General features: G+C 50.6%; 1 protein-coding gene across 1 annotated transcript in view; it reads left to right on the top strand.

The window, feature by feature from the left end:
• The first annotated feature begins 3,682 nt into the window (after positions 1-3,682).
• The window catches only part of NPEPPS (aminopeptidase puromycin sensitive), a 40,685-nt gene continuing 17,380 nt past the window's right edge, over positions 3,683-26,987 (top strand). The window contains exons 1-6 of the mRNA XM_054088230.1: positions 3,683-3,944; positions 14,657-14,741; positions 23,429-23,506; positions 24,519-24,640; positions 25,503-25,610; positions 26,693-26,893. Of these exons, the coding sequence (XP_053944205.1) occupies positions 3,822-3,944; positions 14,657-14,741; positions 23,429-23,506; positions 24,519-24,640; positions 25,503-25,610; positions 26,693-26,893 (717 nt within the window). The 5' untranslated portion in view covers positions 3,683-3,821. The remainder of the gene's footprint in view (positions 3,945-14,656; positions 14,742-23,428; positions 23,507-24,518; positions 24,641-25,502; positions 25,611-26,692; positions 26,894-26,987) is intronic.

Here is a 26,987-nt window from a genome sequence, read left to right as displayed (position 1 = left end):
ATCCCTGTCTGCTTCCATTCAGGCTCCGGCTCCCGCCTCAGCGGTGGCCTCTGGAGATGTCACTTGATGGTGTCTCCAATCCATGTGCAACTTTCCCCTTGTAAAATCATCATGCTGGGATTTGCACCATCAGAGAGCAGGATCGGGGCAGGGATTAGAGCTCACAGCCCCCCCAGGGCCATGTCCTTACCCTGGAGGGGGAGCGGAGCCCAGGAGCATCCTTCCTGCTGCGGTTTGGGCTGAGGCTCTCTCCTCAGTGGTGGCCTCTGGAGATGCCACTTCATGGTGTCCCCATCCCACACATGACCTTCTCCACACAGAACCACCGTGCTGTCATTTGCACCATCGGAAAGCAGGATCAGGGCTGGGATTTGAAGGGACCGGACCATCAGCAGAAGTGGGACACACTCGGCACCCGCCCAAAGCTGAGCTGTCCCTGCCAGCTCCCGGCAGGGGCTTGGTCACATTTGCCTCCATCCTTGCGCAACTCACCCCAGGTACGTGGCGAAGCAGGACGGTGACAGGCAGACCCGCACGCATCCCTGCCTCCATGCAAAACACCTCCCAGCCCCCCAGGAACAGCCTGTGGAGCAAGAGGCCCCAGGAGCCACTTTGCAGCTTCCAGCACTGTTGTCCCCGTGCTCCCAAATACCAGAGATTCCTGCCCTAAGCCGCCAGCCCAGACCTGCGAGGCAGGATTAGCCGGTGCCCTCCGGCTGCTCCCGCTCCCTGCAGGAGCGGCAAAACTCTGGCAAAAGAGAGAAGAGAAGAAAAGCCTCTCTTGGGATCTGCCTTTTTCTTTTCTTCCCCTTTTTTTCCCCCCCCTTGTTTTCCCAATAAATGTGGTGCTCTGACAGCACTCGGTGGCCGCAGAGGCTCTGGGCTAATTACAGCTCCGATCCATTTGTCCCCGGGTGTCCCCAGTCTGGCGCTGCAGGAGAACCCGGTTTGGTGGGGACATGGCAAAGGAGGCGCCTTCCCTCCGGCTTTCTCGACGGATGCTCTTTCTTTCTTCCTTTCTTTCTGTCTGGATTCTTGCTGACAGCAGCATCCGTCATCTCACAATATCTCCTGGGTGGACCAGCAGCCTTGGCCAAGCACAAGCCCAGGGGCCACCGTGGCTATGGAGCCCCCCGCTCACCAGGACATCACCCAGTGACCATCGTAGCCATCGGGAGCAGGAATTAGAGCTCAGAGGAGACAATCTCCTCCACAACAACCAGCGGCTCTGCTCCAGGAATAGGTTTATCCTGCCCCTGACCTTGCCACGACTCTGCCCGGCGAGAGTCACCCGTGGCCACGAGCTGCACCGCTGGGACGTCGGAAGCAGAGGCGAGGCAGAGGGAGAAGGGCTTTTTACTCCAGTGAGAGCGTGGAACCCTCCTCCATCCCTCCTGGCTGTAAATCCCACACGGATGCTCCCCACCCAACCCACATTGAACCATGGGGTCACCGTTCCAGCCCTCCACTCGCTGCAGGGGAGACAGGACTTTCTCCCCGGCATCCCACTGGCATCGCAGGCAGGACCTCACTTGTAAAAACTGGGATGAAACCTCCCCCAGCACCAACATGTGGCACACACTGTCTCTCCGCATCCCGAGGGACTTCACACCCCACCACGGCGTTGGGATGGGACGCTGGCAGGAGCAAAGGGTGGGTGGGAACTGCCCAAAATCTCCATGTGGTTCCTTCTTTCCCTTCCTCTCCCGCGGGCTCTCCACACAATGCGGACCCGCAGAAGCCCCAGATGAACTCGGGCTCATCAGCCGCTGGGTTTTCATAACGATGTGCTGAGAGCCGCCTGTACTTTCTCCATGCCCCAGTTTGCGCCGCCGGCTCCTCCAGCTCTCAGCAAATCCAACTCCCTCTCGGCGCTAACTTATACTTTAAACAGCGAGGTATCACTTTGAGCAAAAATAAATCTCTTTGGAGGGGTGGAAGATGGGGAGGGGGGGGGCGGAAAAAAAAGAGCATTGCCGAGCGGTGGAAGGGAATTGATGATTTACTGCCTCTGTGCTTCCCTCTCCAAAGGAGGGAGGTTGTGGCACCCACAAAGTCACGGCACGCTTTCCCTATGGGGGCTCAGCTCTGCGTTTAACGCCCTACGGACAAAGCTGCTGGATCTGAGGTTGTCGGGGCTGGTCCTGAGGCTGAGAGCAGGGCTGGGCTGTGACTCCATCACCAGCTCCGTGTTTTAACGCCCTACGGACAGAGCTGCTGGATCCGAGGTCGCCGTGGCCGGGAGCAGGGCTGGGCTGTGGCGCTCACCCTCCCAATCGGATTGGGGCAAAGACACCGCAGCCGCTGGCTCCCCTTTTCCAGAGGAATGTGATTTTTTGCTCTTTTTTCCCATATAAAGCCTTTATTCAGAATTTTTCAACTTCCTGCTGGTGTTTGTCACAAACCCAAACAGCCATCCAACATCCATCCACTTGGGACACTTATTGCCCTGTAAATGCTCTTCGCTGCGTCGCTGACGTTGCTTTTTGATCCGGATTCCTTACATAGCATCTTCCAGAAGCCTCGGCAGTGCCGCCGGAGCGGGGAAAGCCCTGGTGATACCCCAGTTCCTTGGCCATGGGAACAGCGGAGATGCCCCTTTCTGCCCAAGAGGTTTTGGGACGTGAGTCCGGCCACGCGCGTCGGCAGCTCCAGGGCTTTCCCGGGGGCCCTGCAACACCCCGGTTTCACCCAAACGCTGCGGTTGGAGGAGGAGGAGGAGAGCGGCTCTTAGCTCAGGGTGGGGAGAAAAGCAACCCCACATAGTTGTCCGGACAGGTAAAGCCCACCTGGAGGACAGGACACCTCCTCTCCGCTCCACACACTTATGTGACGATGGTTCTGCAGCACAATCTGAGGGGTTTAAGCGGATCTTGTGAATTTTCAAGGCTGGAGGTCAGCGATCATTCCCCACTGGTCAGAGCCACCTCCCTCTGTACTGGGGGCACTGGGACCTCTGTAATGGGGTGCATCGTGCCAGCCCCCCGTACCGGGTACATCAGGGGCTCCCGTTAACGGGGTGCACCGTGCCAGCTCCCTCTGCACCTGTTATCGGGGTGCAGCGCTGCCCCCCCCATCCCTCGATGTGTGGCCATGTGGTGCCTCTGTGTGCAGACACCCTCTGTCTTCTGCCCCTCCCTCTTCTTCTTCCTCCCTCTTCTTCCACTTCCTCCTCCCCCTACTTCCTCCTCCCCTTCTCCCTCTTCCCTTCTTCCTCCTTCCTTTCTCCCTCTTCCCTTCTTCTTCCTCCCCCTCTCTCTTCTTCCTCTTCCTCCTTCTCCCCATCCCTCTTCTTCCTCATCCTCCCCCCTTTCTTTTCCTTCCTCCTCTTCCCTCCTTTTCCTCCTCCTTCCCCCTTCTTCCTCTTCCCTCCCTCTTCTTCCTCCTCTTTCCCCTTCTTCCTCTTCCTTCCTCCTCTTCCCTCCCTTTTCTTCCTCTTCCTTCCCCCTTCTTCCTCCTCTTCCCTCTTCTTCCTCCTTCCCCCTTTCTTTTCTTTCCTCCTCTTCCCTCCTTTTCCTCCTTCCCCCTTCTTCCTCCTCCGTCCACCTTCCTCTTCCCTCCCCTTCTTCCTCTTCCTCCTCCTCCTCCCTCTCCCTCCTCCCCTCTCCCCCCTCCTCCCCCCTCCCCCTCCCCCCGGGCTCGCGCACGCTCCCCCCTCCCCTCCCCCGCCCCGCGCACGCGCTCTCCTCCCTCCCCTCCCTCCTCCTCCTCGGCCGCCGCTGCCGCCGCTCTCTCGCCGCCGCCGTGCCCGGTGCCGCCGCCCCTCCCGCAGGGTCCCGGTGCTGCCCCGCCGCGGGGGGGCGCCCCCCGAGCCCCCCAGGATGCCGGAGAAGCGCCCCTTCGAGCGGCTGCCGGCCGACGTCAGCCCCATCAACTACGGGCTCTGCCTCAAGCCCGACCTCATCGACTTCACCTTCGAGGGCAAGCTGGAGGCTGCCGTGCAGGTACGGCCCCCCCCGGGCACCGGGGCACGGGGGGACCCCCTCCAGCCCGCCCCCCATCTCAATAGCCACCCATCCCCCCCCGCCCTCCAGGCACGGAGGGGAGCCCCCCCCCCGCTCCCCTTTTCCCTCCCCTCTCCATCACCCCTTTCACCTCCCCCCCCCCTTCCCTTTCCATCACCCGCTTTTCTTCCCCCCCCCCCCCCCCCACCCCGTCACCCGGGCATGGAGGGGAACCCCCCCTTCCTCTTCCCCCCGCTTATCGTCACCCCCTTGCCCTCTCTTAACGTCACCCACTTCCCCCCCCCTTATCATCACCCCCTTCCCTTTCCCCCTTGATTCCATCACCCCCTTCCCTTCGCCCCCTTCTATCACCCCCTTCTCCCCCTTTATTACCTTCTCCTTCCCCCCACTTTCCATCACCCCCTCACCTTCCCCCCCCTTATCATCATCCCTGTCCCCCCTTCTGTCACCTGGGCACAAAGGGGACCCCTGTACTCCCCCGTCACCCAGGGGTCTCAATCCCTCTGCCAGGTCCTAAACGGATCCACCCCCTCCATCACGGGGACTCGGAGGGACCCCTTCCAGCCCTCCTCTCCGCCTCTTTCCCCTCATCTTCGCCCGGACGCGGAGGGGACCCCTCCATCACCCCCCATCCTTCCCCCTCCATCACCCAGGGGGGTACCAATTCCCCCTTCCAACAACCCCTGTCACCCCCCCAGGCCCTGGTGGAGCCCCATCAGCCAGGGGAGACCTGATCCCCTCACCAGATAAGAAAGGGGGGACCCCCCTCCATCACCCAGGCACAGAGGGGACCTCTCCCCATTCAGCCCATGGAGACTCATTCTCCCTCCCCTCCTTCTCTGAGCCCTGAGGAGGTTCTGTTTGCCCCCTGCACCCTGGGAGGGACCCCATCAGCCCCGGGGGGCTGATCCCCCTGCCAGGTCCTAAAGGAAACCCCCCCTCATTCAGCCAGTGGGGCCCGATCCCCTTCAGGGAGCCACATTGGCCCGGAGGGGAGTCCATATATTCCCTTCCCAGGCCCTAAATGGGAGTCGTGTCCCTGTCCCTCCTTGTCCCCCCCCAGCCCCGGTCAACTCAGTCCGTATGTATCTGTAGGTTACTCCCCCCACTCCCTCCCTGTAGGTTTACCACAACCCCCCCTGCACCCTCCCTGTCTGCTCAACCTGTTCATATCTATAGGTTAATCCCCCCCATGCCCCCCTCACCCCCTCCCTGTTGATTCAGCCTATACACGTCTATAAGTCAACCCCCCTCGTCTGTTCAGTCTATACATATCTATACATTACTCCCCTCTTCTGTTCGGTCCATACATAGCTATAGGTTAACAACCCCCTGCCCTCTGTGTCCATTCAGTCCATATATATCTATAGGGTAGCCCCCCTGTGCCCTCCCTCTCTGTTGAGCCAATACATATCTATAGATTAACACCCCTACCCTCCATGTCCATTCAGTCCATACGTATCTATAGGTCACCCCCCCTTACCCTGTCTGTTTAGTCCATACATATCTATAGATTCTCCCCCTGCCCTCCCTGTCTTTTCAGCCCATATATATCTATGGGTTACCCCCCACCCTCCCTGTCTGTTCAGTCCGTATATATCTATGTGTTAACCCCCCCGCCCTCCCTCTCTCTTCAGTCCATATATATCTACAGGTTCCCCCCTGCTCTCCCTCTCTGTTCAGCCCATACATATCTATATGTTAACCCCCCTGCCCTCCGTGTCTGTTCAATCCATATATCTCTATAGGTTAACCCCCTGCCCTCTGTGTCTCTTCAGTCGATATATAAGTTAACCCCCCACCCTCCCTGTCTGTTCAGCCCATACATATCTATAGGCCCCCCCTGCCCTGCTCCATTCCCACCCCGGGAAGGGCTGGGGGGGTCTCACCCTGACTCTGTAAGCGGCGTGGGGGGCACCAAGCCCCCTCCCCAGCCCGGTGCCCGCTGGCACCGCTCCGTATGTAGGTTAGGCACGGAGCGCCAGGAGCCAGGGCTCTCTGGTGTCCCTGGCTCCCCCCAAACCCCATTTCCAGCTGCCAGCGCGCTGCTTTTATCTCGATCCAGCCGTTGGGATGGCTCGGGATTGTGCTGGAAAGACAGAACTACCACATATGCAATTAAAGAAGCGCTCCCCGGCGCAGCACGGTGAGCTGGCAGGCCTCGATGGCACCAAAACCTCGGAATCCGTGAAGCCAGAGGCTTGGTTCATGATGCGAAAGGGTGTGCACAGCGAAAACGCCAGGTCTTGTGCCTTTTCCGAAAGGCGAAAGCTTCCCCTGTGTTTGTGCTTCAAAGCTGGAATGTTTGATGGAAGCGCTCGAGTCTCGCAGTCGCTCTCGAGCTGCCGTGCCAAGATTTCCTAAACGCGCTTTCGTGTCTTCCCTTGTGCAATGGTTTGAAATAGATGCAGAATTGGAAGGATTCTACCAGGCTGCCTCTTCAAACGAGCTCAGAAATGTTGGAGGGAGGTTTTAAATACAGATGTAAATCTTGGCCTGAAGAGGTGGTTAGAACCTTGTTTCCAAACGAGGAAGCGTTGGGGCGATAAAGCTGCTGAATCAGAAGCGCAGGTACAGGGGAGGGCGAGCGTCTGGCGCCTGTGGAAGGCAAAAGGCTGTGGGTGATGGGGGATCTTGTGACTTTGGGACCTGGAGGAAGATGAACGGAGATGATGCCAGCGGAACGGCATCAGGTGCCCAGCTGAGTGAGCCGGAGGACTCACTAAGTTAGTCGGTCCGTTTATTGGCCTCATAAATACATCTGAATACTGCCCCTGCTTGCATGGAGCAGTTTCTATCACCCAGGGGAATTTAATGAGCTCTCCATTAATGGCTGTAAGTTGGAGAGGGGCAGATTTAGACTAGACATAAGGAGGAATTTCTTCACGATGAGGGTGGGGAGGCCCTGGCCCACGTTGCTCCATCCCTGGAGGTGTCCAAAGGCCAGGTTGGATGGGGCTTGGAGCACCTGGATCCAGGTGGAGGTGTTCCTACCCATGGCAGGAGGATTGGAAATAGGTGATCTTTAAGGTCCCTTCCAACCCAAACTCTTCTATGAGTAAGTTTGTGCTGTGTGGAAGAAGGAATGAAAACATAAATCGGGTTGGGGATTTTGTTCCAGCTCAAGTCCTTGGGCCGCTGGCGGGGCATTAGCCTGGGTGAAAAGGCTGGCTTGAGAAATTCCCAATCTCTTCCGTCTTAATCCTAGCTGCCTATTCCTGTCTTCGCACCCAAGTTCCTGCTGCTCTGTCCTGTTACAGCTGTGGGGCTGTGCTGTAAATGGGATCACTGAAATCATCCAGGTTAAAAATAACACTCGGGGGGAGGGGAGTGGTGGCTTTTTAAGCCAGCGTTTGCTGCTGGGGAGAGAGTTGTACTGAGCAGCAGCCTCGGAAACTTCATTTAAACCTAGGAATAACAAGGATTTGGAGGCTTCTGGTAGAGATGGTGGCGGGTTTTGCAGGTTTTCATTCTCCTGAGATGTTTTTAACGTTGTTTGCTGTGCAGGGGATTGCTCAATGAATTCCTAGAGCAATGGACACCACCTGACGAGGCAAAATCCTGGACTTTCCTACCAGCTGAGGGCATGCGTTAAGGAAGAATAGTGATGCGGCAGGTTCAGGGTTGTAAAAAAGTCTTGTTCACGTCATGGCAAGCTGATCTTGTGTTTCCACGTTAGAGAGAATTAAAAAAAAAATAGGGTGAGGTTTTTTTAAGCGTATCTGAAGTCTATATCTTTGTTTTAAAATAACTTTTAACAACCTTAGACCAAAGGATCCTGAGGCCGCCTCACAGCTGCGTGCAAGCAAGTGCAGGAGAGGTGCAGGAGGGTGTTTGCGGTGGGTGATCGCATGCTTCTCTGGAGCTGGAAGAAGTTTGCTGTGGCTGCTGATGTCCACAGCACAGAAAAGGCACATTCTGGAAAATGAGAGGGAGATTGGTGCGCCTTAATGGAGAGAAGAGCAGCCAGCTCGCCCGCGGTGCTGGGCAGGCAGGACACCGGGTACAGAGGAATGGATTACTTGAGAATATGCTAATGTTTACTCCTTGTTTGTGATTGAGCTGGGGTTGAATCTAGAAAATACAAAAGCTTTTGTGTGCCTTTGGGTCTGGTTGGCTCAGCTGAGGGCTTGTTGGTCATTTCTGCTCGCGGGAAGGGGGAGCAGAGCTCAGCACAGGCGTTGTGGTTTCAGCATCCTCGAGAGCTTTGGCATCTGTTGTGCGGTCGTCATGGAAAAGTGGGTTTAGGTTAAGACACAAACTTTGGATGGTGCAGATTTGGGGTAGGGAAATGCATTCGCTGCCTCCTCCTGAAGACCAAGGTATCACTCTTTATAACTAATCAACAATATTTACTAGTATCTCTGCACGGTTCCAGTATGATGATGACTGGACAGGCAATAGTCCACATCAAGTGCTTTAACCCAGTGACGCTTTCTGGCCTGCGGGGCAAGTACTGAACTTTGACTCCAGAGTCAATCATGATTAATCACCGAATTAGGAGGACTTCTCATTATGTACATCAGAAGTGTTTGTTTGCTTTGTTATTTTGCATCTTTAATAGCTGGAATTAGCGGAGGCTGTGATACTCAGTCCAGATATTGCAAGTAAACACTTGATCAGTCGGTTTGTGTCTCTTTCTCACGCCAGTAAATAGGATTTGGCAGCCCTCTGGGGAGAACTTTGGGAAGCAGTGTGAAATCACCATCCAGCCTTGGCTTTCGGGCAGTACCTGTGTTGCCTTCTGCGCATACTCCTAACTTAACATCTTGTCTTTACGCCACAGTAACCAGCGTTGCACTTATACAGCTCCTTCAAATAAGCTTTATCCTCTAAAGCCCTTGGTGATTCAAAAGATAAGGCTGTTGCTTTGGTGTCAGCAGTGACCAGGCTGATTTCAAAGCCTTAAGAAGAAATGATAGGTGTTTGTAGTTTATTGTGGTTTTCAGGTGAGGCAATCGGCCCCCTGTCAGTGTTCATTGTGTCCTGATAAAAGAATGATGCTGGGATCCGTCTGTTGGTAAAGTTCCATTTCATGGCCCTTTGGGTATTTCTTTGCTTGTTCAGTGTCTGTCAGTAAGTATTCAGTTTTGCCTGGTTTCTTGAGGTTTTGTCATTTATGGTCAGGTGAATGCTTTGAAGTCTAGAATTGGGTAAAAGTTCTATAAGGTGACAATATGTAGTTGCCATTTATCACAATTCAAACCCTCAAATCCCAAAGGGTTCCCTGTGAAATAATTCATTTATCAGAGCTACGACAGAATGTGGGAGAAGGGGACACTGTGTGGGCAGCTGGTCTGGAGCAGTCGCTTGCTCACAATCCGATGATCGCTGTCGTTTAGGTCCTCTTTTAGCATCTCAGACTCTTGGTTTGCTGGGTGGGGGATGTTTCTGAACGAGCACCTACTTTTTTTTTTTTTTGGTGGAAATAGTTCATCGACTTTATTCATCTGCTAGCTCGAGATGTAATTGTGATAACCCGATTCTCAGGCTCTGGTTATCAGTGCAGAGCACTCGTATTACTCAGTGTCTAGGTCAACTTTTTTCCATTCTGCTTTTGACTCTGGGAGGCCGAAACGAGGGCTGGAACAAAGAGGGGATGTGCTGCCCTTTGGTGCTCCAGCATCGCGTTGAAAAGGCAAATATGAGTAACCAGCAATAGCAACAAACTCCCCAAGTTCAACCGTTGTTTTGAGCTTCCTTTCCAACCTTGTGATTCTGTGATTCCGACTGGGAGCTGTTGATGCCGTCAGGGCTCCAAATACCCGCCTGGGCAGGGCTGCAGGACGGCGCAGGGTTGTCTCTGCCCTCCCGATGTTCACCTCTGCCTCTCTGGAGGGCGTTGTGTGGTGGTTCTCTTCTCCATCACAAACCGCAGCAAGGCGTTTCTTGATTGCAAAGCAATCCTGAAAGAATTTACAACCAGAGGTAGATGGCTCTTTGAAACATCTTTCCTCTGTCATGTGTCTTAAGGATACTCTGTTATATTTAGTGATGTTTAACCTTTATCTGTTGCCTTTTATAGGTTAATTATGCAGTATTTGCTAGGCTAAAGAATGTGTAGTCTTCTGATCCTGCTGCACGCCAGTTAGAGATTAATCGTGACACTCTTGTATGTGAACTTTGGAAAATTAAGCTTAACAGGTGTAGTATTTGTGGTGACTGTCCTTTGAGGATGGGAAGTTGGCTGGTATTAATACATGTAAAATTCTTCACGATGAGGGTGGGAACGCCCTGGCCCAGGTTGCCCAGAGCAGTGGTGACTGCCCCATCCCTGGAGGGGTTCAAGGCCAGGTTGGATGGGGCTTGGAGCAACCGGATCCAGTGGGAGTTGTCCCAGCCCATGCCTTCGGGTCCCTTCCAAGCCGAACCATTCTATGATCCAGCGTTGTAACTCACATTCCCGGCACATGAAGCTAGGTCTGGTTCCATACCGGGTGTTCCAGCCTGGTCTTCAAAGTCCAGACCCCAGGGCTCTGCGTACACTAGTGCCAGCTTCAAAAGCAGGAAAGCCTTTGCTCTTCTCCCCCATGGAACAGCAGCTTCCCGCTCGGTAATTTGTGAGGCGAAGGGGATCACATTGATCGTGGTTACAAAGGAATTTACTTGTCTGTGCAAGTTTGACGACCCTGGAGCCTGTGACCACGTGGATGGGGGTAGCTGGACGCTCTTTGAAATGGAGTGAATTCTTCTCGTGGGCCAATTAGTCGTGGCATTGGTAATTTTACTCTGGGCTACAATAAATTGCTTGAGCTGCAGGTGAATTGAAGTCTGTATTCCTTTTCTCGCAGAAGTTTTGAATTCTTGAAAAGATGCATCTTAGATCACAACTGAGGTAATTTTAGTTGCCTGTTTTTAGAGAGTAAAATGCTAAAAACATGCATGCTTATTATATTGCTGCATTTAGAAAAGAACTCTGAAGGCGAGCGGCAAGATCTTAATTACCTAGTCTTACAAACAGCTCTAGAGAATTAGGTTTGGCTGTGGAAGATGCCTTTTGGCGAACCTCACCCTGTATTTCAGGTAGGTTGGCATTGTGAAGCCATTCCAGGTCTTGTTTCTAATGTCCTGAAAAGGTTTTTCCATCGGGTCCTTTCCTGCTCTGATAACCGGTGAAAATCCAAAGCTTCACAGCGCCTTTGAGTCCTGTTCGGCAGAGTTTTGAAAATGTCTTCGTCTTTTAAACTAAATAATGAGCCTTTTTAGCTCTTTTTCCACCAAATTATGTAGTCTTGGGGAACTCTGGGGGGGACCCCAAGCCGTTTCCTTCTGTCGAGTGAGATATTCCTTCCCAGAAACAAGCGCTGAGCATGGCTGGGTGTGTGAGGGCTGGGATGTGCGTCTCATGGCAGTCTTGAGGGCAGGGTACCAACACGGTAACGCCTCTTACAGGGCTGCCGTTCCCTTGCTGCGCAGACCTGCTTGCGGTGTTGATGCTGGCTGACCTCAGTGGCTGTTTGAATTCTGCTTATTGTTCCCAGAGTTTCATCCACAGCAACGGCTTTGAAGGTTTGAACCATTCCTTCATTCCAGGTCTTGATCAATCTGCGGCTTTCGAGCATGTCAACCTTCTGGCAAACCGACTTTGCTGTGGGTGTTTGTAGCTTGCTCGTGCCGTGCAAATGTGGATTTATTGCCTTGTAGAGCAAGGGGCAGCAGGGCAAAAGCCCGCACGTGTACAGCTCCGTAACCAGCTATGCCGTGTGCTTTGCCTGATGAGTTTGTGTCTTTTAATATCGCTGCTTTCATGAAAAGCACCGCATGAGCAGAGTATCTGTCTTCCAAAACATGGCATTAGCAGAAATGCGAAGGCAGTTTCCAGGTAGCACTTACAGTAAAACACATTCATTCATCTTCATGATCCACGCGGTGTCGGTAAGCGTTAGGCTGCAGGTTCTTGTCAGATGAAACGGTCATCGGTTAAGAATGCTAGGCGGTTTATAGTTCTGTTTTGGTTTTGTTCTTACAGGTGTGTCTGTCCTTCCTTCTTTTCAGTGGCCCGGAGGGAGGAGGCTCTCATGCCAGAGCCTGTGTGCCAACAGGAAAGGTGTTTTTTCCCCTCTGTAGTGTGTAAGGAGAGCCTCCAAAGCGCGCCGTGCAGTGTGCTGTCAGGGTTCCCATCAGCACACTGACTTTTGCCCTTTGGGAGCTGAAGGGTAAATGTTTTTTTAGGCTACAGGTTCCCTCAGTCCTTTTAAACATTTTCTAGTACGTTGCCCTCCTTTATAAAACCAGCGTGACGTTTGTAGGAGGCGAGGAAGCCTCTGCAAACAGGTAATTGCTCTTCTGAGGAGGAACCTCTGAAGTTGCCTCCGTTTGAACCTAAACTTCCTTATTCCGCAGGCGCTGTGCTACCCCGAAAATTCTTCTGTCCTTAGAAAAGGGTATTTTTTAAAGATCAGGCCTATTGTTAAAGCCAGTATTGTCTGCAATTTGACAGCTCTTTGTGCATTTTGAATTCTTAGTCCAGAGAGATTTGGATTTGTTGATTGAATAAAGGTCTCTATGAGGCGTTTATAAAAGCTTTTCTCGTTCCAATTTTTCTCTGTTTTAGAAGGCCTTGAAGAACCCCAAACCCTAATAGTGTGATGAGAGTGGCTGGGCTTTGCTCTCAGGGTATGGGAGGTATTGTAATCTTTTAGTTTCATGCTCACCAAGTTGAAAAAATTAGATTTCAGATGCAAACCTTCACTAAAAGCATTAGCTCTGAGGTGTGTCCCTTCGGCTCTGCTGAGTTTGGGCTTTGCAAATGTGTTGGTTTTAGGATCGGGTTAAGTTTTTTAGGTAACATCACGTTGGTTTTATTACCCTGAAGAGGCAACATGGTGAGAACAGCAGAGCTGCAGGGGTTGGGAAGAGGCACCAAGAGGTACGCTCGCCAAAAAGTAGAAGCCCTTACATCGTGTTTATTAGACAAACGTCTCCATTAATAGGAATAAACCGTAGATGTTCGCTTCAGAAGCAAAGTCCGTGTCTGAGGTTGGAAAGAACCTTCTGAGTGAGGTTTGTCTTGTGTTGACCATTCTCTGTGGGTGGATTTCCTTGGAGTATCTGGTGTCAGCTTTCTGGAGCGCGGACTATTAGACGGAAAGGGCCGCTCTCGTGATGCAGGGGCGCTTATCAAGTTAGGCATTGACATATTTAAGCCTCTCATCAGTGGCTGGACTTGAGTTTGTGTACACAGGGAGCGTTTCTGCAGCGAGCTGAGGTAGAACAGCTGGGGACTGAGTACCTGCTTCCGTATACGTGTCTCGAGTAGATCCCAGCTCCTTTATGGCAGAGCAATAAGGGTCTGGTTCAGCCGTAACACTTCACAGCTCCTTAGTTTGGCTTTACTGGTAGCGGATGCATCTCCGTTTAGGAGCTGGTGTGCACACGCAGAGCGCTCTGCTGGTTGTGCTCCAGGGGCCAGGGAGCTCCTGGTTCATGGGAACCAATCTCCATCACGAAGAGCTCCAGTCGGTTCCAACACGGAGAGCTGGAGTGGTGGGTACAGGTGTTAACAGGGCATCCCTAAAAAGGCAACCCTGTCCTTGCGCTGGGTGAGAAGCAGCTCCTTGGTGTGGACGTTGAGCTCTAGTTGGCTGTTAGAGAAATTCTTTCTCCTTTATTTAAAGAACTGGCTCTGTCTGCTGCTAGAGCTGCTGTCCTGGACCAGCAGGAATACCGGCTCGATCCAGCGTGGTGGTTCTACTGGTTTCAGCCATAAGTTTCTAAATAATTCCTAGTTTAATTCCCAAATATTTTACCCCTTTGTAATTAATTGATATTTAATTTGAATTCCTCTGTATTCAAGCTCTTGCCTCCGAACAGAAAGCTGGCAGGAGGAGACAGTTTATTACTACACTGGGCGCCGGCCACTTGTTAAATAAAGCAAACTGCGTGCAGCCAAGAGCTGGCAGCAGAAAAGCTTTCAGGAAAATGTAAAGGCGTGTTTCTTGGCAGATGTTTTTAACCTAAGAAGTTCTTACAGCCTCGATGGTTCAGAGCACAGCACCGTGGCTTGTGTTTGTGACCAGCTCTGAGGGTGCGCATTTGTGTTCGAAGGCTTTCACTATGCTTTGCTCTCGCTTCTCTCCAAAGGGAAGCTTACGGGCGCTCTATCTGTTTTTATTGCTCTTGGATTCCCAGGCACGCACAAGGGCTCTATTGTCCAGCTTACATACCAGTTCTTAACAGGCAGTTCGTTCCCTTAAATAATTCACAGTGCTGATAAGTAGGCCTAGATGCCTTGAACGCGATTCAAGTATGGATGTTCTGGAACAAACAGGAGCAGTCAGCAGAATGTCTTTTTCTTTTTTACCCCTCTCCAGCACAGAATCATGGAATGGTTTGGGTTGGAAGAGACCTCAAAGCCCATCCAGTTCCATGGCAAGGACACCTCCCACTGGATCCGGTTGCGCCAAGCCACTTCCAACCTGGCCTTGAACATCTGCAGGGATGGGGCAGCCACCACTGCTCTGGGCAACCTGGGCCAGGGCTTCCCCACCCTCATTGTGAAGGATTTCTTCCTAATCTCTCATATAAATCTTCCACCTTCCAATTTAAAGCTCCTTGCACTAAACTTTTTTCCAAACTCTTGATGGTGGAGGGGTTTCTAGATTAAAGGGAGCGGGGAGTGCCTGCTGAAGAGAGCTTGAGGGGCCAGGGAACACCATTCCTTCCTGATGCTCATAAACTTTCTCTTCCAGGTGAAGCAGGCGACCAACCAGATTGTGATGAACTGTGCTGACATCGACATTATCACAGCTTCCTATGCGCCAGAAGGAGACGAAGGTAGGATTGCTTTTTTGCTGGAGTATTTACATGCTAATCCATTTCACTTCTCGTGTGAGATGCCAACAGTTAACGGCTTTGATTGCAGAATTATCTAGTAGTTTGATAAGCTACCCCCTCCCCTGTCCCGAGTTATCTCACCTTCGTTCTGTTATCATCGCTGCCATTAGCATTACCTTTAAGAAAAGCTACCTCGAGCTTCCATGAAACCTAAGCCTGCTCTGTTATCCTTGAGTGTCGTAGGCAGAAGGATGCTGACTGGTTTGATGGTTATTTATCTTTGCACTGGGTGGCTCGGTAAGAATGCGATCTGCACCTCCGGATAGAATCTGTGACGAGGGCTTAGATCAGGAGTAATGACCCAGAGTAGGAAATAGTCATTGGAAAGGGTTTGGAAAAATACTGAAGACGCATACCTGATATTTAGCAGGATGTTCTGAGCGTTAGGGCAGTGTGGACAGAGGAGAGAGTGGCTGGAGTCCAGTGTGAAAGGCTGAAGGTTAGTGGAGAACTCGGAGGAGCAGCGCTGGTTTGTAACACGCCAGTAGTTGACATCTTCCCCAATTATATTCCGAGGAGATTTAGCAGACACAAAAAGAGTTTTAGCTATTGAAGCGTGAAGTGATTAAGGTGTGGAAAATAATCTCCTTGAGACAGAGTGATGGTCTAACAGCATGTGAAGCCTTTCTGGTTTTCCTGTGGAGCCTTTGCTGTTTTGGACACAAGAGCTGTCTGCGTCCACTGTGTGTGATTGTTTAAGCCTTTCAGAAGACAAAAGGCTCTGTGGGGCTTCTGTTTCTGTAAGGAAAATGCCACAGCGATGTCACGAAGCACTTTGAAACCGTGATTCCGAATTAAAGGACTGATTTTGGCGATGGATAGGAGAAGGGTGTTCCTTTGGTTAGGTTTAAACTTCTCTAGTTTCCTTCTGTGGCAGCCAAAGGAGGTTGGGGAGAAGGGCTGTGTCTGAACACCTAAAGAGGAAAAGAAATCCTGTTTTCTCTGGGCTGGATGTGATAGGGACAACTTTCAGTACCTGAAAGGGCTACAAGAAAGCCGGGGAGGACTTTTTACAAAGGCTTATAGTGACATGGGGCGATGGGTATAAACTAGATTTGGACTAGACTTCAGGAGGAATTTCTCCATTATGAGAGTGGTGAGGTCCTGGCCCAGGTTGCCCAGAGCAGTGGTGGCTGTCCCATCCCTGGACGTGTTGAAGGCCAGGTTGGATGGGGTTTGGAGCCCCTGATCAGGTGGGAGGTGTCCCTGCCCATGGCAGTGGGTTTGGAACTGGATGGGCTTTGAGGTCCTTTCCAACCCAAACTATTCTATGATCTAATTTCAGTCCTTGTTGTTGTGACTATATCCTGTGGCTGATAGATTTGTACGTGACAAGTGGAATGGCTGCAAATGAGCCTTTGCCTTTAAATCAGTTGGACTCTTTTTGATATGGTATTAATGAATCCAGAGGTTCTTCTCCAGTGAGAGCAGCCAAGCGGTGCTCAGGTAGATGGGAAGTGTCCTGAGGAAGCAGCGTTCATGTGCTGTGGAAAAGCAGAGCTCCGTTCAGGAACCGCAGTCGCAGCAAGGGAGGGTGCAGGGAAGGGCATTCCCAAAGGGCTTGGAGCCCGGCCACCGAGTGTTGGCAGCAGCAGAACAGAGCGCTGTTTCCTACGTGCTCCGTTTGAGTTTCCTACGCTGGTGCTCCGTTCACACACTGTTAGTGATCTGCCGTTGTTTCGGTCCCATGTGTTGCTAAGCTCTCCTGGAGCTATTTCTTGTACTGAATAATGAGGCGATAATGAGAGTGGTGGTAATAGCAGAGTGTGTAGAGTCTGTTCCACCCACCACCACACCACGGGCCCAAACTACCTCGTAACTCTTTATTTTGTCATTGAGAAAATGAAAATAAATGGGAAAGGTACCTAGGAATAAGTCTCTTTCCAGTCAAATGAAGACAAATGCATAAAATGGAGAGGATCTCTATTGTAATGCATTATCTTTGTTGTTTTCAGAGACGATTTCCCTCTCCTAAGGGTCTGTTTCCCTGTTCGTTAGTGATATACTCACCTTGTAACTTCAGAGGATTAATGGTAGAGCTTAATGGAAACTTAAACCCGAGTACGCTGTGGCTCAAATCCCTTCATTCTGATTTTCGGGGCAGCTTTGAACGCGGTGAGCGCAGCGCTCAGGATGCGGTGTTGTAAATACCTGAGGTGCAGTTTTGTAGCATGTTTGCTATGATTGCACTCGAGTACCATGGAGTTAAAATACCTTTTGGGTTGGGAAACTGCCGCCTGGGTATGGTGGCTCTAGGAGGGACAACAGTCCAGGCTTCCTAGTGCTTCCAGTGTGCCCAGTAACGGATGGGAACTGCATAACTAGGGTAAGAAATATCATCTGGTGACCCAAAAGACATACCAGCTGGGTGGATCGGAACTGGGTGCTGAGCCGAGCCTTGTACCGACCGCCCTTACAGTGCATTTAGAAGCAAGGGAGAAGGTGGTGACATCCTCTCCTGTAAAGGCTCCAGTGAAGAATTGTTTCCTCTCTTGGTTCTGTACCTCAGCGGGGAAGGGTTTGTCTCACCCTTGTCTGGAAATGTGAGACAAAAGATAAGCGGTCACTTATCTGCTTTCAAATGTGCTTCTGGTCCAAAAAGTAGCTGTGAAAAGGAGACCTTCTTGTGCCACAGCCCCCTTTCCCTGGTGTTTGGGTGATCCCTTGGCTTTTGTGCTGAGCAGTTTACTGTTTTCCTCCCAATTCTTGTTCGTCTGGAGTGCCCACGGTGCTGTGCTTGTACAGCAGGAATCGCAGCTGGAACCGTGGGCCATTTTCGCTCCTTCTCACCCTTCTAGAGATGGATACGGTGCAGGGCAGGGCTTGGCCTTTGGAATTTTAATGCAGATTTGCGAGGAAATCAGATTATTGCTTGATATTTGATAGGCAGCCAAGGATCTCGACAGCTTTAGAGTCGAAGTGAACAATTTTGCTGCGTAATGTGCAATTGAGTGAGAGTGGATAATAAACAAGGAGAGATTGATTACATGGTACTTGGGAGCAGAAAAAATACTCTTCCATCACAAAACAAGCATGGCGGTTGTGGATTTGCCGTTTGTGCCAGGTCTGCTGAAATGGAACAGAGCTCCTCGAAAGGCTGCGTTTCCACTGCTCAAGTTGTGCCCAGCTCCTCACACTCCCAGTTGGGTTTGTTGTTCCTAAAAGTTGGTTTTTTAGCATTTGTAGCCGGTTGGTTTTAGTGCAGCCTGAACGTGTTGGTGTGCATGTGCTGTGCTACCGTTGTCCACGTGTTTGGCTGTGCTCAAATGAATAAGAACCTCAAAGGCATTCCCAAGGAAGCTGGTTCTACAGTTAAATGTTGGGGGATTTGGTTTCATACTTAGCGAATGCGAAGTAGTTTGAGCTTCCTGCGAGCCTCTTGTAAGGAGCTGTTGAATTATGGAGTCGTAATGAGTTACGTTGTGTTCAGCTTGGAAAGCTTTTCAGATTGCAGGGATCTAAAGCAGCTTCTTGAATTTAGAGACCCTTGGAGGGTAGCAGTTGGCAGTTTTGCATAGCAAATTGCAAGCAACCGCAGTGATGTTTGTTTAGCAGAAATAATGGAGTGAGCTTTGATTTGTACTTAGCCTTCAAAAGGTTTTAAGGCCAGAACTCATTATTGTAGTGTTTTTCTTCCTGGTGTGGTAGGGATGTGCTCGGGTGCTGGTTCCACTAGAGCCTGAGCTGATGGTTCAGAACAATGCCAGAAGATCGGCAGAGCTGTCTGCAAGCTGCGCTGTGGCCCTGATGTGTCTGAGCCACGCTCTGCCCTGGCCCGGGAGCGGCACCGCTTCACGGTGCTGGGAAGGCAGTCGGGAATCGTGCTGCCGTGGAAAGGGGCAAGGATGCTCATCCTCACCTGCCCTCCCGCTGGCATTCCGGTCTGTGCTGCTGAGCAGCCCCGTGGATCAGGAAACTCCACTGGCTGGAAATGGGTTCTACGAGGCAAAAAGAGGCAGCTTGGAGACAGATCTGATCCTGATGAGTGTGTGTGGATGGCAGGGAAGGGAAGGAATGGGAACACACAGCTGGGGCCAGGTGGGAAAATGAGAATGCTGTCTCTGCCCAAAGCAGGCTGGATTGGTTTGAGCCAGTCGTGAAACCGTTCCTTGACATAGAAAAGCTCATCTTCATCCTTTCTCCTGGAGAGGTCCTGATGCAACAGGATTTCTGATGGTGGGTTTCTGGAGGGGGCTGGGGCTGTGTTGGCAGAGACAATTTGGGAGTGTCTGCTATGCCAGAATCCTTCCAGCTTCTTTAAGGAATTTACAACCACTGTTTGAAACATGTGAAGAGGTGCAAAAGGGCTTGAAAGCATCAGCGTCCTCAGGAATTTCGCCGGCATAGCTCAGCGGCTGCGGGAGGACGGTGTGGGCTGTGTCCACACGTGGATGTTTTGAGGTAACGTGTTTGATTCGAGAGAGCAGGCAGAGTGCACGCAGTCGCTGCAGCTCAGCTGTTGGGTGCAAGTTCATTAAGCTGCCGTACTTTAATTGCCTGTGACTTCTCTGTGCCGTGGAATGAGGGCTACTTGAAAAAATTCCATCTCTCACACTCTGGAATACACGGGCGTTTGACATCACTTAAACCTCTTGGCTGGGGGCCATGGTTATAAGTGTGTAACACAGGAATCGGGCTCGTGAATTGACGTCTGCCTCTGGTTACCGCGCAGTCGCAGGGAGTTCTGTGTGGAACGGCTGGAATTTGTTTAAAATGCTGTTGTAAAATTGGATCAGTAGCACTTCGAGTTTGGGAAAGGGGCTCGATCTGATCTGTATGCTTTTTTCCCAAGACAGGGAGCACTGGCAGCTTTATTTTCTCAAGCGCCTCGGTCCAGCCTCTGCCCTAATGTGCTAGTGATTAACTTGCAACCTCGCTATGCCAAACTCTCCAACGTTAGCAAGCTGCCAAAACAGTGCTGTTCTCTTCAGGAGCCTTTGTATTCCACACTGTTAGGAATTCAGACAGCATTTTCCTACGATGACATCTTCGTTATAAGCAGTTACTCTTAAGTTCTAACAAAAAGTATTGTTGATGGATTTCCGTGGTTCTTTTGCTCTGGATTGAATTATTAGCACTGAAGAGTTAGTTCAGAAAAATGTAACTTTGACTTTTTCACTTATTCTGCTGTTTCGGAAACTGATGTATAAGCAGTTGCTTTGAGGATTATAAAGCATCGCTGGAGTTGAGTGTGGGAAGTCGCTCCTCGAGGCTCTGGTTCCTCATTGAGCCTTCAGACCGTGAGCGAGCAGTACCCTTTTCACCTTCCAGATGTGCCCTTGCCATTGCCTTTGAGTGTTCGTCGGAGGCTGATTGTCCCAGCAAATGGGACATTGCTGGGATGGCACAGGGCTCTGAGCTCCCTTGGAGGGTGATCCCTACGTGCGGAGAGTGCGCAGCGTCGCTCCGGAGATGTCTGCTGCCGGTCGATTTAAACTACAACTTGTTTAAACATTGCTTCTAACCTGAGGGTGATTGGGATCAAACACTGTGAAATTAAAGGTTGAGAAGCTCTTTGAAACCAGGTTGCTTTCTTCGTGTGTTAATGTGCTTTCCCAGGCTGTTGCAAGGGGAAAAAAAACTGGAGGTCTTCACCTTCTTCCAGCACCAGGAATGTTTTCCTGTGGCTTTCTTAGTACAGGTCAAAAAGGTTATAACGTGGTGGAGCTGCAAATTCAGACACACTTTGGAGAACTTCACATCTGGGGGAGGAGGAGGGGAAACTCAATACTCATTGTCAGCTTTTGGCAGAAGATCTGCTTAACGTACATTCTTCTGTGATTCTGGGTTTCAGGAGGTTGGAACTGTGCTCCTCAGCCCTGGTGGTGTTTGCGGTATCAGATTATTGCCATTAGAAGCTGTTAAGAGATATACCTGTGTTTGGTTTGCTGTGGGCACTTTAAAATAGGTCTGAGCAGTGTTTCTGCATTCCCCGTACTGATCTCTATCAGCCCTTTCTCAGGTTTTCATCTCGCCTCTGATCACAGCTCAGCAACCACAGGGTGTCCGCCAGCGGCGTTCCTGACACACGTTCCCACCAGGTACTCAGCCCGTCCTTCACTCCACCGCGGTCGGCAGCCTGGTATCGCCGTTGATCAGGGATAGGATGAGGGGAAGGGTTTTGACCTGAAAGAGGGGAGATTGAGATGAGATCTTAGGAATTAATGTTTTGCTCTGAGAGTGGGGAGGCCCTGGAACAGGTTGCCCAGAGCAGTGGGGGCTGCCCCATCCCTGGAGGGGTTCACGGCCAGGTTGGATGGGGCTTGGAGCAACCGGATCCGGTGGGAGGTGTCCCTGCCCATGGCAGGGGGTGAGACTGGATGGGCTTTGAGGTCCCTTCCAACCCAAACCATTCTGTGATCCAAAGAAAACACTCATCGCATGTAACCGATGCAGTCAGCTCCACTCTCAGACCAGCGTGTTGTGTGTTAGTGTTGTTCTCTGAATATCTTTTCTGCAGTTCTCTTTTATTTCCTTTCCTACCTCAGTATCCACAGGATTCGAAGATGAAAAGCTGAACCTTTACTTTTTTGCTCGTTGCCCAATGCTTGCTGGTGTTTTGGTGTCCGTGGCACGTGTTGTATTTGAATGGTCCAGCTCATCCCTCTCACAGTTGATTGTAAGAATCTTGGAATTCCTTAGTACAGACGGAGGTTCTACTTGATCCTGTATGGAATTTTTCTTCTGGAATTTGTTTCTGTACTGTTTTTTTTTTTCCAGTTCTAATTGTTTTATTGTAAGCATTTATGTATTCCGCACCCCAGCGTGGCAGTGAACTCTGATTAAACACTGAGCAGAGTGCTGTGAAGCCAGTAGTTAAGACGAATGCATTAATGCAATTTCTGTGTGTGTGTGTTCTCTGTGCGCAGGGGTTGGTTTTAACTCAGACTTGAGGCTGAAATCATGCTATTCCAGAATAAATAGCACTTTAAATTTGATAAAGGTAAAAACATGTTTCCCACTACTTTTGTCACGTATGGTACAGCTTTGCTGGGCATCGTGCGAGTGCTTGGGTTGCCTCCAAAATCCAACACTTGGGTTCTTGCAGTGGTACCGGAGCATGGAAGATGGGTCATTCTGTAAATTAAAGTGTTGTTTCAAACAAGCTTTGTCACTCAGAATTCCTTGTGATGAAGAAGTTGAGGTAGGGGTACGTTCTTCTTTTAGAATGGTTACCTCTCTGTATCACAGCACTTTGTCCTCTCCTCTGTGACCACTCAAACCCAGGATCTACTTCAAGTAACTGAAGCTGTTTACCGAATCTTCCGTCCTAGGTTGAATTTGAAAGTACCTGAAAAGCCTCTCGTGAGCATTTCGGTGTCCTGAGTGTGTTTTCACTTTGACCGGAGCGAAGTGAGTGGGATGGGACAGGCAGCTCACGCTTGGAATGCTGTTCCTTCCAACTGCTCTGGGCATTTCCCATGTCTTTCCAAACCCAACCGAGCTGTGTTTCTCGTAGTTGTACATCTGGAATTCTATATCAGTGTGTCTGTGTGGAAGGATGCATCCTTGTGTCCAGGCTCACCAGGTCTGGTGCTTCAGGATGCTGATGTGTGGTAGGAAGCGTTGCTTATTCGGGTGCAGGTTTGCATCCCCTAAAGACAGCCGGTTACTGCGGTGTCTGCGTATGGAGAGCTGTAGGCAACAGAATCACAAAGCGAGGTCCCACCTAGATGTGTTAGATCTGTTTGGTTGAAGGAGCATGGATGTACATCACCTTGGACGCAGCGAGGGGTACTCCATGGATCAGGAAGGAAGAAGCCGCACCGGGTTGTCTCTCTGAGCTCTGCTGACTCCGAGCTGCAGGACAGTTGTATTCCCGTGTCCCCATTCCCTCCCTCCATCCATCCAGCTTGGTTTCCTCGTTCAGACGTGTGCATCCACAAACAGATCTGATGCTGTGTAAATGCCGTACGGCTTATTATCTGGACTGGTTTGGGTGCCCTTGCTGGATGGTACCTAAACTCCGTGGTAGGACCCTGGGTCTGGAGGGACTTTTTAAATACAGTCGACATTGTGTTTCTCTTTGTGGTTCAAAACAAACAGGACCACCTTGCTGTGGTTATCAGCGTGCTTTTAAAAGCAAGACCCACAAATTAGTTAAATAAATCATAAGCATCCTGTTTGGAAGAATTAGTGAGAATCCAGCTGCGCTGATGTGAGCGTTTGACATCGAGGGGAGGTTTTGTGCAGGATTTTGTCGTGTCAGTATTGGTGTAGTTGTTACTGACGCTTCTGGAGCTGTACAGGACGCTGCTTTTGTGCAGGTTTACAGGTTAACCGTGCAGCGTCGGGGCTCGGCACAGCAGCAGACTTCTCTGCTGTGTACAGCATTCCGACAGCTGGGATGTACGGCAGAGGTGGAAGGAGCTCGGAGGTCGTTGTCGGTTCAGTGTAAATGCAGTAGATGCAGTTGTCTGCAACAAGACAATATAACCTGGAACTCCAGTATTTCTGTGGCTGCTTGCATTTATATCATTCCAGATTATTCCTTATCCTCCTTCATTTGCTCGGGAACGACGGCTTGTTGTAGGCTTCAGGCAATTCAGTGAATTTGAAATGTTTATGAGTTACAAAACCATCTCTGGGGCTGATTTCAAATGCAGGTGCCTGTTTTTCTGTTCCAGAGGTACATGCCACAGGGTTCAACTACCAAAACGAGGATGAAAAGGTTACTCTCTCCTTTCCCAGTACCCTTCAGAACGGTAAGAGCTATTTCTATGCCTTCTGCTTGCTTCAACTGTGTATTTAAGCCATTTGCACTCGGAAAAGCTGGAGCAGGACAGCTCTGTCTTCCCTGAAGTTTCTACCTGGGTGCTCCTGGTGGAGTGTGTCTGCTGCAACTCACGCTGTGAGCTTCTGGAGTTGGAAATGCATCGCTGATGGTGACTTTTGCTTCCAGGACTCTCATTGTTTAGCTGCTGTTAGGAGGTGGGCTCGGAGCTGTTTGTGTTAGATACTGGTGATCCGTGTACTGAGAACGAGCTCCTCTGAACTAATGCAGCATTTCCCAGGCGCAAACCCAACAGTTCTTTTGAAACTGCTGCAGTTTTTTTGCTCCGAGGAGTTTGTCAGTTGAAACTCAGCTTTTCGGTTTGAATAAAGTGGGTTTATTTCATCTCGACAAACACAAAGATAAAGATTCCAGGGTGATAAAACCTTAGTGTTCCGTTCCGTGGGGTATTGGCACGCTGCCTCTCTGAGCAAGATCCGGTTTCCCCTTTTGCACTGACACATCGAGGGCCAATTAATCCTGGGACTAATTGACTTATGAGCTTGAACGCAGCCAGTGCCTGGCTTGGCTGCTGTGCTAAATTCTGCAGGATACTTGTTATTGCTTAGGAGCCATCCTATAGTTTTGCAACTGTACTCAAAGGTCAGGATTGTAGGATCTGGCTTCTGCAGTGGCACCAGGTGGGTCCGTCCTGGTTATATCATTGTGTTTAGTGTATGAGAACGCATTCTGCAGCAGCCGCTGGGCTCCAGTCAACGCTAAAGTGCTGTGGGGAGTCCCAACTTTGCCGGCACTGCTCTGCTGGAGCTTGTTTTGTGTGGGGAGAGTGAGGGGCTTGAGGGGGGCTGGCAGGGCAGCGATAGGGGCGTGAGCTGGAGGGCTGTCTCGTTTCAGAGGGCAGCAGCCTGGCCTGAAGGTCCAGCCCCGATCAATGTTCCATTTGGCACACGTAGATAACAGTGTCCCCTCTGTTTGCGTTACAGGCACGGGGACGCTGAAGATAGACTTCGTAGGGGAGCTGAATGATAAAATGAAAGGCTTTTACCGGAGTAAATACACCACCCCTACTGGAGACACGCGCTACGCTGCCGTCACTCAGTTTGAGGTACAAGGGAATATCACTCTTCATGTAGGATTTATGCGTAGGGCAACTGATTTCCCAGCTTCAGCTGTGCCCTCTGGGTAAAAAAACCTGTGGTTTTGTGCTGGTTACCCTCAGTGTGGCCGGGCAAGGCGCACAGCAGCCTTTACGTTGCGGCCTGAAGGTCAGGACATCCTGACTCTGGCCGATTCCACTGCTGAGGATGGTGCTGCTCTGCGAGGGTGCTATATAAACACCAGCTGCAGTGTTTAGGAGCAGCTGTTTATTCAGATGTGGTCAAATCCCTCTGTAGAATGTTCCTTTATGAAGTATATGATTTTTTTTTTTTAATAGGACACTTTGCCTTTATCTCAGCACCTTCAGGACGGCCAAATGTGAGCCAGCTTCTGTCTTAAATATTGTGTAAAGCCTGGACATCGTGCCAGAATTCTTTACCACCGTGTAATTTCAGCATTACCTGCCTGGTTACATAAAACCAGAGTACATTCTCGTACCCATAGGACATTTTCTGGGTGCAGTATCCTGGCAGAATATAAATAGGTGGGCTTGTGTGCGTGGCCTCCGAGCGCCTGGGCGCCCTCCCTGCTTTCACATGACTGAGCTTTGCTCTTGCTGTGACTCTGCTAAATTTCACTCAGGCTGTAGAATTCCATCGGAGCACAGAGAGCTTTTCAACTGTGTTTTTTTTTTCTTTAAACCAAAAGTGAAAGAAGCTGCCCCCGTAAGAACAAAATGCTGAGGTCAGGAGTGTCAGGGAGGAGACTACGCCAACTGTTCACCCAAATGCTTGCCCGTAAATTTGTGTGTATGTTTTATTGCCACAGTCTCGTGTAATTTATTTGTTTAATGCTCTTGTTTCCTCCAGGCGACTGATGCTCGCAGAGCTTTCCCGTGCTGGGATGAGCCTGCGATTAAGGCAACATTTGATATTTCTTTGGTGGTTCCTAGAGACAGGGTAGCTTTGTCAAACATGGTAAGTTCTTGATGTGCGAGTAAACAGCATTTTCAATCAAATTGTAATAATGCCAGCTGATTATCTGATAGTTAATAGTGTGTTTTGATAAGGGACAGTGAGGAGTATGAGCTGTCTTGCAGGCTATTGCTAAGCAGCTCTAAATCGGGTGAACCTTTAAAAAGGTGATACTACGATGTCTGATGCACACAACCTGAACAGGCTGTGCAAACCAAAGTCTTAGCATCTCTCATGCCACGTGCTGCTTGATTAAGAGTGACTAGGAAAACAAAAGCGCCTGGGCATGTTTCTGTAACAGCTACACAAGCAGACAGAGCACTAAGGATAAATAAGCATGTTTCTAACCAGACCCAGGGTGCAGGTAGAAGTGCCTCTGACACAAATCACAGAATCATGGCATGGTTTGGGTTGGGAAGGACCTCAAAGCCCATCCAGTTCCACCCTTGCCGTGGGCAGGGACACCTCCCACTGGCTCAGGGGCTCCAAGCCCCATCCAGCCTGGCCTGGAACCCCTCCAGGGATGGGGCAGCCCCCACTGCTCTGGGCAACCTGTTCCAGGGCCTCCCCACCCTCACAGCGAAGAATTTCTTCCTAATGTCTAATCTAAATCTTCCCAGGTTGCTGTGTTAAGTGAATATTTCTCAAAGTTATTGCTGGAGAAGAGCAAGCCGGTTTAAAAATCGACTTTTTCATTCCAGTAATTAACTTCCAGAGTAACCTGTGACGTCTGGCATTGCCCACGTGGTGATGAGTTTGGTTTCTGCTCTTAAGTGAGAGCCTGGTGCCTTATTGGGATGTAGGTAATGCTGTCTTTGAGGGACAGCAGCTGATGCCTGATGTGCATGGAACGTAACGTATGTATTATAAAAGCACACCTCCCTATGTGGTCAATGATGGAATTGTATGATTCTGTGATGAGGCATTTTTAGTTAGGAGGAGAACCACACTGTGGTCTATATTTTAAAATCATAAAAAAATCCTTTCATTTTAAATGTGTGACTCATAATTATGAAATAGTCCGATGGATTGTGTAATCCAGTTTCACTTCCATGGCTCTAACCGATTCCCTTTCACGCTGGAAGAATGTCATTGACCGGAAGCCGTACCCCGACGATGAAAATCTGATGGAAGTGAAGTTTGCTCGCACACCTGTAATGTCGACGTACCTGGTGGCGTTTGTGGTGGGGGAATACGACTACGTGGAGGCCAAGTCCCAGGATGGCGTCTTAGTGCGCGTTTACACTCCTCTTGGCAAAGCAGAGCAAGGAAGGTTTGCATTAGAGGTAAAGGCGCTCGGGGCGACTCCGGTTTGCTGCGGCGTGCTCCAGCAGGGTGGGCAGGGCGCTCTCCTCTCTTTGGTCACCTGAACCCAAGCAA

The sequence above is a fragment of the Cuculus canorus genome, chromosome 25 (assembly GCF_017976375.1).
Source record: "Cuculus canorus isolate bCucCan1 chromosome 25, bCucCan1.pri, whole genome shotgun sequence".
NCBI lineage: Eukaryota > Metazoa > Chordata > Aves > Cuculiformes > Cuculidae > Cuculus > Cuculus canorus.
This window is presented reverse-complemented; position numbering and strand designations above follow the sequence as displayed.